General features: G+C 39.4%; 1 protein-coding gene across 1 annotated transcript in view; it reads left to right on the forward strand.

The window, feature by feature from the left end:
* Window positions 1-13,458, forward strand: part of LOC148477523 (contactin-associated protein-like 2) — a 1,966,667-nt gene that overhangs the window by 508,922 nt on the left and 1,444,287 nt on the right. Inside the window, exon 2 of the mRNA XM_088456633.1 lies at window positions 9,511-9,621. Coding sequence (XP_088312759.1) covers window positions 9,511-9,621 — 111 coding nt within the window. The remainder of the gene's footprint in view (window positions 1-9,510; window positions 9,622-13,458) is intronic.

Raw genomic sequence — 13,458 nt, forward strand, 5'->3', positions numbered from 1 at the left:
AACAAAGTTTGTGTATATTGAACCATCAAAAAGGTTTCACTATCACTATCTCAGTCATGCAAAAAAAATTCTGTAATTCGGAATATTTAGATATGGGAGACATACCCTGTATTATTGTATCTTCTCTATTGTTATAGAAATAAATGCAATGCATTCTCACTGTAACAAAGAACCCAGAATAACCTATAACTCACAGTATCCAGAAAATAGTGAACGGAATGTCTCTGCATTGCAACTTGCTGACCAAAAGTTCTAGTGCTGCAGCTGTAGTCTATTTTCTATGTTTTTATTTGTTGAGCAACTTTCCTTTTATGATAGTTGGACCCTTGCATTGCCTCCCCCAATTCTCTTATGGTTCTGGTTAGTAATTTAGCGGTAAATGACTGCGGGAACCAGGACAAAGGTACAATTAATGATACATAGATTGTTGAACTGGCTCGTGTGATTGACTTTCTGTAAGTAACGTCAGGATAAATGGTTTGGGAACAGCCAGCTAGAGTGAGTGTTCTTGGTTTTTATTAGAATGCATAGAAACTTTAAATAATTAAACTGAAGGGGATTAGCTAATGTATTGTCTATAAACATCTTTTGAGAAAGAGGTGCTTCTGCGCCATACATATGTATGCCTTCCACTGAACACTGGCTTCATTTGAACCATGTTATCCTCCGGCAAACATCTGGCTTGGCTCATTAAAATATTCATGATTTGGGCACTAAACGAGTCTCTAGCTGTTCCAATGTAAAGAGGGCTACTTAATAATTTGGACAGTTTGTAGTAATTATGACTGCATGCAAAATTTGCCCGTACGCAGTAGCTAGTTAAATGTAGCGTTCCTAATAATAACAGAGGACCTTTGCTGTCTTGCTTCAGCTCAATTGGCCAGAATGTGCAATTGACTGGTAACTAAAACATGCAAGCATCCTTCCTTTATCTGGCACACATCGTTCATAATTACAGTGTGTATAACTCAGTCCCATAGTTTATAGTGTATATTTGTATTATTTGCTATATAAATATTATAATGAACAATGTTCAATTTACATTAAACTACTTTGTTCTTCTGTGTATTTTTTATTCTACTGTATTACTAGTTATATTAAATAAAATATTTATAATATCATTAGCTTTAATTTCTTAGCTCTTTTAAACCCTTGCAGTCTGGAATGTCTCCTTCTGCAAAGAAGTTACTTCTTGGTCCTATCCATTGTGTCTTTCTTCTGTCAACTACAGACTAAAACATTTTATTCCTAACTAATACTGTACCTATATCAGTTACATTTTATATTTCATGAACTTCTGTCCCATAATGGTTGGTAAGAGAGATAAAACTGTAAGCAATAAAGTTCCAACCAATCAGCTCCTAAGTGTCATTTTTCAAACACGGCCTGTAAAATGTAAGCTAGAAGCTGATTGGTTAGTACTTTATCTCTCACAATTTTATCTCTGTTCAAGCTTTGAGAAATATCCCCCAGAAGTACCGATAGTGTGAACCTGTCATGTTATTCTACACAATTAGCTTATATTATATTCTTAAAAAAAGCCATATGGGCAAATTGAAAAACGGCACCCCCCCCTTCCCCTAAAAAAAAAAAATCATGATAAAATCTTATATAGATGCATATACTGGTTAATTGCTATATAACTGTGTACAGAATTATATTTAAAAAATGATTTATAAATATGAAACTTATAATTTTTGCCTGGAGCTTTTTTTTATTATATAATAATGCAAGGCCTGCGTAATTTTTTAATAAATAAGCAAAGCTTACAAATTAAATATGACTTACAGCTAGGTCAGGTTAGTGAACCCCATGATCCACATAAAATACATTAAAAAACCCAGATCCACATAAAATACATTGAAAACCCAGATCCATGTTACATTACATGTACTGTAATATAATCCCCCCAATTCACATTATGCCACACAGTGCCCAAAATTCACACGCCATACAAAAATGCGCATTTATTCACATTTCGCCACACAGTAGTGCCCTTTATTCACGTTATGTCGCACAGTAGTAGTTCCCCTTATACAGATTATGCCAATTTATTGCCCAGGGTCACTTACAGGAGCATGGGCCTAATGCATGACTATCAGTGCCACAGGCCAGATTACCCCCACAGGTCAAGTGCCCAACAACCAGGTGGTCTAAGGAGGGGTTAATAAATAATGGTGGCCCAAGGCACTCCATTACCGCTCAGCCACTATGCCCCCTGAGTCGCTCCATTACCCCGCAGCCACCATGCCCCCTGTGTCACTCCATTACCCCTCAACCAGTAGCGGATTTACCGCTAGCCTACCAAAGGGGCCACTTAGGGGCCATAGGGCCCGCCCACAGGGCTGAATAATGGCGGACCGTAAGCTCATTTGCGAGCGCTAGGCTAGCTAAATATTTTTGGCAGGCTGTCAGTGACAATTGCGGAAGCGGCCCAGCGCACACTGTAGCAGCTGACTACTGAGACAGTGCAGGACTCCCGGCTTATTCAGCTCCTTGTGTGGGCAGTCAGTGCTGAAGGTGAAGGGTTGGCTCACAGCTGTACAGAAGGATTCAGCCCCAGCAAGTATCCAAAGTGCTGATAAGGTCTCAAATGCAGAGGGTACTAGAGGAAGGATCAGAGCCAGGCATTGCCGCCGCCTCCTTTGACAGACAGCCTGGCTGCGGCAGCATGCTACGGGGAGTTTATCGGCAGAAATGGCCCTGGTTCCTATAGGAAGGAAGAGATTGCCCTGGGCTGCAACACCCTCTCCTGGGACTGTAATGGCGCACAGGGCTCGTGCCCCACTCGCCCTGCCCACGTTACGCCACTGAAGAGATTTACAGGTATCAATGGCAATTAATTAAAATGGGTATGGTGCAAAATGTTAATATTCTGAATATCAACATTGAAAGTTGACAGTCAAAATGTCAACATGGATGTAATGTTAACATGTGAAATGTCAACATACTCAGTTTTGACATTAACATAATGATGACTTTGTGAATGTTAACAGTCGGCATGTCTACATAACATTTTTAGCACATTAAGGAGTCTATTTACTAAGCAGTGTTAGGAGACAGAGTGAAAACTGATAAGAAAGTGATAAGGTGCCAGCCAATCAGGTCCCAACTGTCATTTTTCAACACAAAATGTGAGATGGCAGTTGGGAGCTGATTGGCTGGTACCTTATCACTTTCTTATCACTTTTCACTCTGTCTCCTAACACTGCTTAGTAAATAGACCCCTTAAACCCTAACCGTAACCCAACCCTAACTGCAGCCTCACCCGGAACCCTAACATGGACTGTCGACATTGTGCCTGTTGACATTCACAATTTAGACATTACGACAATGCCACAAAAAATTACAGTGGAGAGGCCAATGAAGTGCTGTTAGTTTCAGTCCTATATACTCGGATTTCAGACTGGTCCTCCATCATTTAGCATACATAATACACCTTCCTTTGTCATCAGTCCATGTGAAAAGAAGTGACTATAATGGTGAAACAATGATCAGTGTAATAATGATGTACAGAGGATCCCAAACCAATATACTCACCTAATATAGGTGATAGGTGTTCACATAAAGGTTTCTTTTATCCCTCAATTTGAACAGTCGTGGCAGTTCTTCTGGTAACCGCCATATACCACATAGATCCAATATAGGTTTTCAAAATCCTCTCCTCAATGTCATTTCATAACGCAACAAACAAAGAAGGAAAAGGACAACCACGATAGGGTAACTCTGTGAGAAATATTGATGTGCAGAATACACGGTTATTGCTCTCACCTAACACTATAATATCCATGCACATAAAGGATTATTTTCTGTTGGATGACACTGACCCCGCATGTAGTCACCTTCTCAGAATTTGCCCATCATTTAGGAAGTACTGGAAATATACAGGATCGCAGTTTAAAAAAGTAGGATGAACAACTCCTTAACAAAAGTCAGGAAGGTCAAGGAGAGAATACTCAATTCCTCTGCAGAAGAACACGGGCCAGCCTGGTTGTTGGAGGTCCCCAAAAAGGCAGTAAACACACCAACCTGTTGTGAACAAAAGTCCTTTTTACAGGTGACAAATTACGATAATGTCAACACTTTTTTGATGTCGACGTTGTGAATGTCGACATTTCAACTGTCATTATAATGTCCATTCTGAATGTCGACATTTTGAATGTTAATATTTTGACTACATACTCTGAAAACTAACTATATGACTGTGACCATAACCCTCCAACTTCATGTGTTCATATGTGCGCACACTGTGTATAGATTAAAAATGTTTGCATTTACTTAAGAGAATGAAACCTGTATACTGCGTGCACAGGGATGGACAGATGAGCTAGGCAATAATAATTGCTTGCATGCAGTACATTAGCAAAACTGATATTGCACAAACAGAAGAGTCTGACGGAGTACACCTGACTGCTTTTACATTATATTTAACGTGATTTTTTTTAATTCACTGCAATATGTTTATTTTTTCTCTTTGCTAAATGACATTGAGGTTAATGCCATCTGATAAACGTCAAAGTTAGTAAACACTAGCCATAGCAATAAATGAAGCATGAACAATATTTCCGATTTGCTTTGTAGATCAGTTTCTAGAAATACTTAATGTTTTTGTTTGTACATAAACACCTCAGGAATAGTATGTACAACCCTAGAACAGACACAAATTTAATGTGGATCACAGTGCAAATTTGAAAACCACCTGTATACACTGTCATTTTCTAGCATGTGTGTATATTAAAACCATAGGGAAATGTGCCAAATTGTACTTGTGTGTTCAGTATTATACACTGGTAGATTTCTTTAAGTATAACATTGCTAGAGAGACATTAAAAGCTGCGCTACCAACTACTGTAGGAAAATATGTTCTTAAGGTGCCACCACCCCACAGACGAGCTCAAGAGCTACTAAATGCAGCAATTTTCCAAAGGGCCTCAATGAGTTCTGTAATATAGAATAGGCAAATCAGTAAAGCGCATCTGGAAATGGTGGCTTGTGATTGGTCCTCCCAATCATACTCCCACAACTGGTCACAACCGTTGCTATGAGACGAAGGGAAGGGGAAAGTAGATCGGGGCTCCAGCTAAGGGAGGGGGCACCTTAGAAAAATATGCTGTTTCAAATAAAATATAATAGAACTTTTTGATACATTTCATACTTGAGAAAGTAGTAAAAGAGATATACATTGCTTTGAACTAAGAGAGTGACTCGTCTATGCATTTTATTTTTGCCTAAATTCATATCCCCTGAATGACACTAAGATGCAAATAATTTTCAAATAATTGTTGTTTTTCCCTTTCTGCCATATAGCATTTCTCTAGCACTATTGGTTGCCTGTGGTCCATAATGTGTCAGCTTTGTTTCAACAAATTATTGGTAGTTGATTAGACTGTTAGTTGCCTGCCAAGTCTGCTGAATAAGGGAGGGATGGGTGCAGTGCAAGCCCAGGATTTGGCAGTCATCTTTACAATTAGAAGTGTTAAAACAGCTTTAGTATGTGCTTTGTGTCCACCTGAAGGCAGTTTAAATATTTGCTGCATGATTTTATTATCATTTGAAGGTTATGGATTAAAAAAGTGGATGGTATTATCTTCCAAGAGCCTTGGAAAATGTACCTGTTGTTTTTTTAAAAAAAAAACCAATTTCACAATGCTTCCACAATTCTCAATGACCACAAATGTGTGATTTATTATATACTCTTAGCCCTTACAAGATTATAGCTTTCACATACTATACATATTATAAACTGGACTGGCTGGAATGGACTACAAAAAAATATTAAACCTTAGGGAGACAATAGAAAGTATATAAGGCTAAGCAGTGTCAAAAGAGCAGTGACCTCATGTAATGCGATGTGACACAGACTATACAGTCTGCAGCATAAAGCAGTCTCTCACTGTTTGTTGTGTGGATGCCCTCAAAGGACTGTCAAATGTGCTTCTATTCTTTTTCTCTTTATCATGTTATTCAGTAGTGACAGCTTAGTACTGGACTAACATACATTAACTGGCATGATACATTAAATTGCTGTAAGACAAGAATTCCCTACTTACTTCATGCATCACAGCACCCTTGGGACATGTCACGTCAAAATTTGAGAAGCGCTGTACAAACATGTAGTGGCAAATTGCAAGCAATTACTGCGATATTCAGAAATAAAAGCATTTAGATACAGAGTGGGGTTTTTTGTTTCCATGTTACAACATTTATTGTAGTAGATTGATCACAAATCCAAAGAGCTGTAAAACAGGCTGCTCATTATTAGAAATGACAGAAGTTGCTGTGATATAGTTTGCTGGCCACAGTACTCACAACAATTGCCAATCACTAATTATTCCACTGAAATAAAATAAAAATAAGCTAGAGAATAAGGTTAATTGTCTATATGTAGGGAGAGAGACTAAAACTAACAGACAGTTGAGATAATTTATGGACCAGGAACACTGCCTAAATTTGATCAATGTGCTTCTTTGTTCTGCTTTTGATGTTTACATGCACAGACATAGGGCCTGATTCAGAGATGGACAGAATTACAGAGCCGCACTCAAGCAGCTGTACAATTACGTCCATCTAAAATGCTAATGCAGCAGGAGGTGTCTGTAGGAAACAGACACCTCCTTGCTGCATCTGCAATCCCAGCGCTGCCACCGAGGTTGCTCCTTTGGCTATTCTGCGGAATCAGAAGCTCACCGCAGCCTGACCAGGTTCTGGTCACTTGTGAGGCCGGGAAATCTGCACTGACGCATACCCTGGCCTCGTCCCAGTGGCGTCCCTCCCGGCGGTGCCACCTGGTGCAGAGAGGAGCCGCTGTCGCCGACAAAAGTGGGTGTGGCCTCGTGAGCATGGTCACTCAGGAAAGGGGCAGGGCCATGCAGGAAAGGGGCGTAGCCTCACGGGTCGAACCCCCGTGATTACTGTAATTACACAAATTTCATTTACTTTGGTTTACTGTATGTGTTCATTTAATGTGTTACCTTTGTTATACAGCTTCCTTTTATTTCAAGTGTACCATGTGCCTCTATTGTAAGCTCACTTGGGTTTGGCCATCTTTACCTTCTGTTTAATGTTATTGTATGTAATTTTTGTATGTTTTGCACAATATACAGAAAGTTTTAGTAAACCCTCGTTAAATGAAACACCTCCATATATGGCTCCACTGTTAGAAAGTCATTCTCAATTAAATGTCCCAATTCAAACATATTTGAGAAATAAGGAGCAAATGATTTTCCCTCTCATAATTCACACCTATTCTGTATAACAAAATAAAATGCTTTTTGTGGCATAATGCCTTTTTTTCATGCTCATAAAATACCTACAGTACCTTCAAGATCCCAAATGTATTAAAATTAATGTTAGAGATCCAATTTATACAATTTCATACAATTTATGACATTCTTTTTGGGAGTTTGACAAGAGTGACATATGAAAATCTAATTGTATGAAATGGTTCTTCACCATAAGATTAAATTGTATATACAGTAGGTTGTGGTAGAGGGTAATGTTCAAAGTGTTTTACCATTATTACCATGGATTGTTTATCATTTAACTTATGTGGAAAGATTTGGGGGGTATTCATAAAAGCTTGGAGGGAGGTAAAATTGTGAGTGATAAAGTACCAATCAATCAGCTCCTAACTGTCATTTTTGAAACACAGCCTGTAACTTTATAGTTAGGAGCAGATAGGTTGGTACTTTATCTTTCACAATTTTATCCCTCTCCAAGCTTTCATGTATATCCCCTTTGTCACAAAAAAGTGCTTGTTGATTTGCACATATTTCAAAATACATCCAACTCAAAAACAGAATACTACTACTAATAATAATAATAATAAAACCGGCAAGGTTCCCCTCCACATCCTCAACCAACCCAAGCTCTAGAGTCTGGGCTGGGTTGCACTTGAGACCATGGGGAATGCAGTAATTTGGCTATAATGAAAACTAACTCTAGAATTTGATTGCTGCTTGGTCAATCATTTTAATATATATGCACTCTTGCAAAGAATATCACCATGTATTAAAAAATTAGGCAGTTACATATTGCTAGTGTCAACATTTTGGTGCCACCCATGCACCATTGTCAAGACAGCCAACTGCTCAAACAAAAACAGTAATAACAACAACAATCCTATAGCCCGTAGGCTGTCAAATAATTTTTTTGTTTGTACCAGTTGGCTGTCTTGACAAAGGTGCATGGTAGGCACCGATAAGTTGACTTACTATTTCAGATATGTGTAATATCCTCCAGAACAATCTATATCAAAATGTCTCTTCACTGCCAGTGGATGAGACAGATATCATGTTGGTGAAAGTTATTCTATTACACATATTGTGGGTATACTTTTCTTTATTTTGTTTAGTAATTATTCCAATTTATACAATTATTTTTTAAACATATATATATATATATATTATCTATCTATCTATCTATCTATCTATCTATCTATCTATCTATCTATCTATCTATCTATCTGTTAGTCTGTCTGTCTGTTGGTCTGTCTGTCTGTCTGTCTGTCTGTCTGTCTGTTATTTGCCAAGAGTAGCTATGCATATTTTTAAAAAGCAACAATACCAATACAAACTGATGGAATCAGTATTTTTTTCTTTGTAATAATAACTGTCACTTTTTGAAAAACATACAAGGCTTATTACTGCAATTACCATCCCTACCAGTTTGTGTGTATTTTATCCAATTTTTACAATGTTTTCCCATTCCCATGCCACAAATTCAAATTCGAAGAAGCACTCTTTATTCTTCATGACCAGCATTACTAATATGCATATAACATTTAGAAATAAAACACTTAGTGTGAAACTTATCTATTGCACTGCCGTGCTTCTCAAATCCAGTCATCGGGACACACTATACTTCTCAAATCCAGTCATCGGGACACACTATGAGTGCATGTTTTCCATATCTACTTGTTGAAGCACAGGTGTGTTCATTACTGACTGACACATTTTTAAAGATCCCCAGGTGGTTCTAATTATATCTTATTATTGGATAACTTATACTGTAATACGGCTTTTCCATCTGAATACCAGGTCACAACCGGGATTTTGCTAATGCGCCTATCCTGGATGCACCCCGGCTAAGATTCCATACAGACAGGCGGCCCGACCAGGCACTAATGCCGGGTCAATGACGCCATCGGCATCACGTGATGAGCCGGCGCTTGGAGATGAGATCATCTCCAAGCGCCGGCTTTTCCTATGTAGTGAATGGTACCCGGGTAGCATCAACTCGGGATACCCGTTCACAATGCGTCATGAGCAGGGTTGAACACGCTTTCTACCCTTTTTGTGACCTGGGTTGAAATTGCCCCTTTCAAACTACATTGTTAACGGGTTTCTGCGCGTTCATGTGCAATTACCTGGGTTATTGCTGCTAGTGTAAAAGGGGTATCAGTGTGCCCCGAGGACTGGATTTGAGAACCCCTGTAGTATTATATGCCAAATACTGACTTTTGTACACTGAATGCTAATGATGTTTCCTATTTTCTTTTGAATTTAACAGAAAAATGTGATGAGCCTCTGGTCGCTGGACTTCAGTCACAATCCTTTAGATGTTCATCAGTAATGTCTGGCATTTATGCTCCAGTATATGCTAAACTCAACAGGAGGGAAGGTAAGATCATTTCTGCTCATTTTGCAATGAAAGTGGTTTCAAAGTCAAATCCTGATGTTATATTTTCTATGTACAAGGATATTATTTTTAGATTATTTTTATTATTGCCTTTGGAATGTGCTGTACATTTTCTGGATGCAGTATTTCCCAAATTGGTTATATTCAGGGATGTCTCAATAATAAAGTGAAACATTTATGAGAATTGGTATGAATGTTGCCCATATTTCTGGTTCAATTAAAGGACAAGTAAACCCCAAAATATTTAGATATTAGATATGAATCATGAAGGTAAAACAGTGAATTATAAACCTGACATTGCACTGCAGCTCTATTGGAAAGTAGTAAATAATCCATCACACCATTACAGACAGCTGAATCTCTGCCTCCATCTTTGGGGCAGTATATCAAAGAGCTATGAACGCAGTCATTTGAGTAATGATGACATCTATTGCATTGTCTACAGGGCTGCCACCATAAATTGTGGGCCTATTACTAATAAAAAGAGCCATTTTCCCCCAACCCCTTCCTTTCTCCATCCTCTTTTACTCCCCTCCCTTTTACTATGCTCCGCAAATATCATTGAATACACAGAGCATCCCACTGACCTCCATACAGTACACAGAGCATCCTGGTGACTGCCATACAATACACAGAGCATCCCACTGACCGCCATAAAATACACAGAGCATCCTAGTGATCACCATACAATACACAGAGCATCCTGGTCACTGCCGTACAATACACAGAGCATCCCACTGACTGCTATACAATACACAGAACATCCTAGTGACCGCCATACAATACAAAGAGCATCCTGGTTACTGCCATACAATACACAGTGACAGAGCATTCCAGGGGAGGCAATCGGAAGCCGACTGCCTAAATACTGGCAGCCGGCTTCCCGACTGTATTATCCCAGCAAGGGTGAAATGCCGGGCGTCTAGATGTAGACGCCCGCATTTCCCCGATGCTGGGAGACCGGCGCCCGGCATCACGATCGTAGTGATGACGGCGCAGCGAGCGGACAGCCGCGGGGGGGAGGGTTAGTTTTAGGGCTCCCGGGGGGGACTTAGGGTTAGGCACCCCCCCGGGAGGGTTAGGGTTAGGCACCCCCCCGGGGGACTTAGGTTTAGGCAGCGGGGAAGGGGGTGGTTAGGGTTAGGCACTTAGAGGGGGGATTAGGGTTAGGCACTTGGGGGGGAAGTTAGGGTTAGGCACCCCTAAGGAGGGTTAGGGTTAGGGGGGTTAGGTTAGGTTAGTGTATACTTACCTATCCACGATCGGGATTTTCCAGCACTGTCGGGCTTCCGCTGCGTCGCACTCTGCTTCTGTCGGGCTGCCGCTGACGGGAATCGAACCGCCGGCCATGCGTCCGACAGTATTTCATACCAATTCCCATTCCAGTGACTGCCATACAATAAACAGTAACAGAAAATTGCAATGACCGCTATACAATACAATGACAGAGCATCCCAGTGGTCACCTATACAATAAACAGTGACAGAGGATTCCAGTGACTGTCATACAATACACATTTGCAGAGCATCTCCGTGATCTTCATACAATACATTGAGACAGTACATCGCAGTGACTTCGGTACAATACACAGTGACAGAGAATTCCAATGACTGCCATACAATACACAGAGTAAAGAAAATAATTTCCATTAATGCTGTATTCTATACAAAGAACTATAAAAAACAAACATGGCCTGGAATGTAGATTGAATAAATATATAAACTGGTGTCTCCAAAATAATACATGTTAGCTGGTGTCCCTGAAAACAATAAATCTGTAAACTGGTGTCCACTAAAAAAAAAATTTGGATTCTGATGTCCCCAAAATAATACATCAGTAAGCTGGTGTCCCTTAGAAAATAAATTTGGTTACTAGTATACTCAAAATAACACTTACAATTTTATTGGCAATCAAATTAGAATGATTTTGGGTAACTTTTTGGTGCTGATTTTGCATGTGATGTGACCTTGCCAGCTGACGCACTTCTGGTTGCAGTCGCATCACACGTGATATCGCCAGTTAAGAGGTAAATAAGGGAAAATTGGAACTGATAATAATATATAGTCTTACATCATTTGCAAAAAAAAAAGATGAAAACAATAACAATATTAAGCAATGTACATTATAGAGGGCATTTTTACTCTCAAAGTGGCTGATTTAGAGTTGCACACAAGTCTGTTTTGTGGATGGATCTTGCCATTTTACCACTGTGCATGCTCCCCAGTCAAACATATGTAACTTTGAGCAACTATAAAAGATTCAAAGGTGCATTTCTACTTGAAGATGAGCGGGTGTAACTGGGCGGCACCTGGGCATTCACATGTATGATAAGTGTCCTTAGGGTCTGTCTTGGTGTATAGATGGAATTACAAGCTACTTTTTCAGAGGTGAGTTGATGTATAAGGACCTTGCAACCAGGGCCCTTTTAACGTATGGACACATTGTGCAGCGGCCCAGGGCCCCATGAGTCTAGATTTTTCCAAGCAGGGACAGGCTGGGCCAGGGGGGCATCTACATGGAGTGTGTGGCTGCTCACTCCGTGCATAGGGCAGCCAGCTGAGAGGCAGTCAGAGAAAGATGCTCCCCATAATTATGATTGTGAATTACACACAATCACAGAGGCCAGACAGCATTCTCTACCTGTCTTTCAGCCTGTAGCCACAGAGCCAGATTAAGGGGGAAGTCACATACCCATGGGCCTACCTCTCTCAGGGCAGTTCCCCATACTTTAATCACAATTTCAGTGCAGAGCAGGAACTGCTCTACGAGCTGGAGAAGAGAAGAGGGAGGTGGAGTCTGTAATCCTCACTTTACATAATTATTTTATGTTTAAATATTGGTTTTGTTGAAAGTACCAATAAATATAAAGGTTTAATTTTTGACCATTGACATTTTTATTTCCTTGAATGACTTGGTAGGGGCCACAGTGCATTGCCTTCCCCAGGGCCTACAATGCTATTAAGAGGGTCCTGCTTGCAGCCACATGTACATGTGAAGATCTGCATTTATTTTTGTGCAATTTTGAATCAGCCCCCAAATATTTTTTTTAAATGCTTTTCAGTACAAAGTTTGCTTCTGGCCAAAACCAAACCCATATATTTTGCTCATTTCTACTTTAGAATTGAATGTATTCAAACTGCAGATAGTGACCCAGTTTTAAGTGGCTATTTCTATTAAAAAATACCAGAATTCTCCCATAACCTGAGAACAGTGAATTATTACTGTACATGAAGACTTATATATAACATATGGATCTAGTACCTTACCTATCACCTATACACTCACTTTCAGCAGAAATCTGAACTAATATTTTATTTTACATGTAATACAGATTTTAAATTTCTTCTCTATTATCTTGTGACATTCCAGCATGAATTTAGGCATCTTTTGAACAGCTATAAATGTTCTGAAGTGTTAATTAAGAGTGGAGATTCCATGTTCTGACAGGAACATGCTCACTGTGATCATGAGAAACTTTCTGTGATGCCATTAACTTGCCAGCTTTCTCTTCGTTGGCCATGAATAATCATATTAAATCAGTGACACAGGAACTTATACACCAAGAGCTAATTTCAAGGATCCCTCAACCTTAGTGGAATATCCCAAGTGCAACCTGGTCCTCTAAACACAGCAGAAAGGCACAGCTTTAATATTTTCTGGTATTTCTCAATAATTTTATGTGTAATAGCTGTTTATTGTAAGTAGACATTAACTGAAACTGTATTTCAGGTACACTTTAGGTCAAGATAGTTGAGATTATCCAAAGATAGATGTGACATTCATTAGGAAAAGCAATATGTCTTTGTACTCCTACTTATT

This window comes from Taudactylus pleione, unplaced genomic scaffold, assembly GCF_031769625.1.
Source record: "Taudactylus pleione unplaced genomic scaffold, aTauple2 ptg000709l, whole genome shotgun sequence".
Lineage (NCBI taxonomy): Eukaryota > Metazoa > Chordata > Amphibia > Anura > Myobatrachidae > Taudactylus > Taudactylus pleione.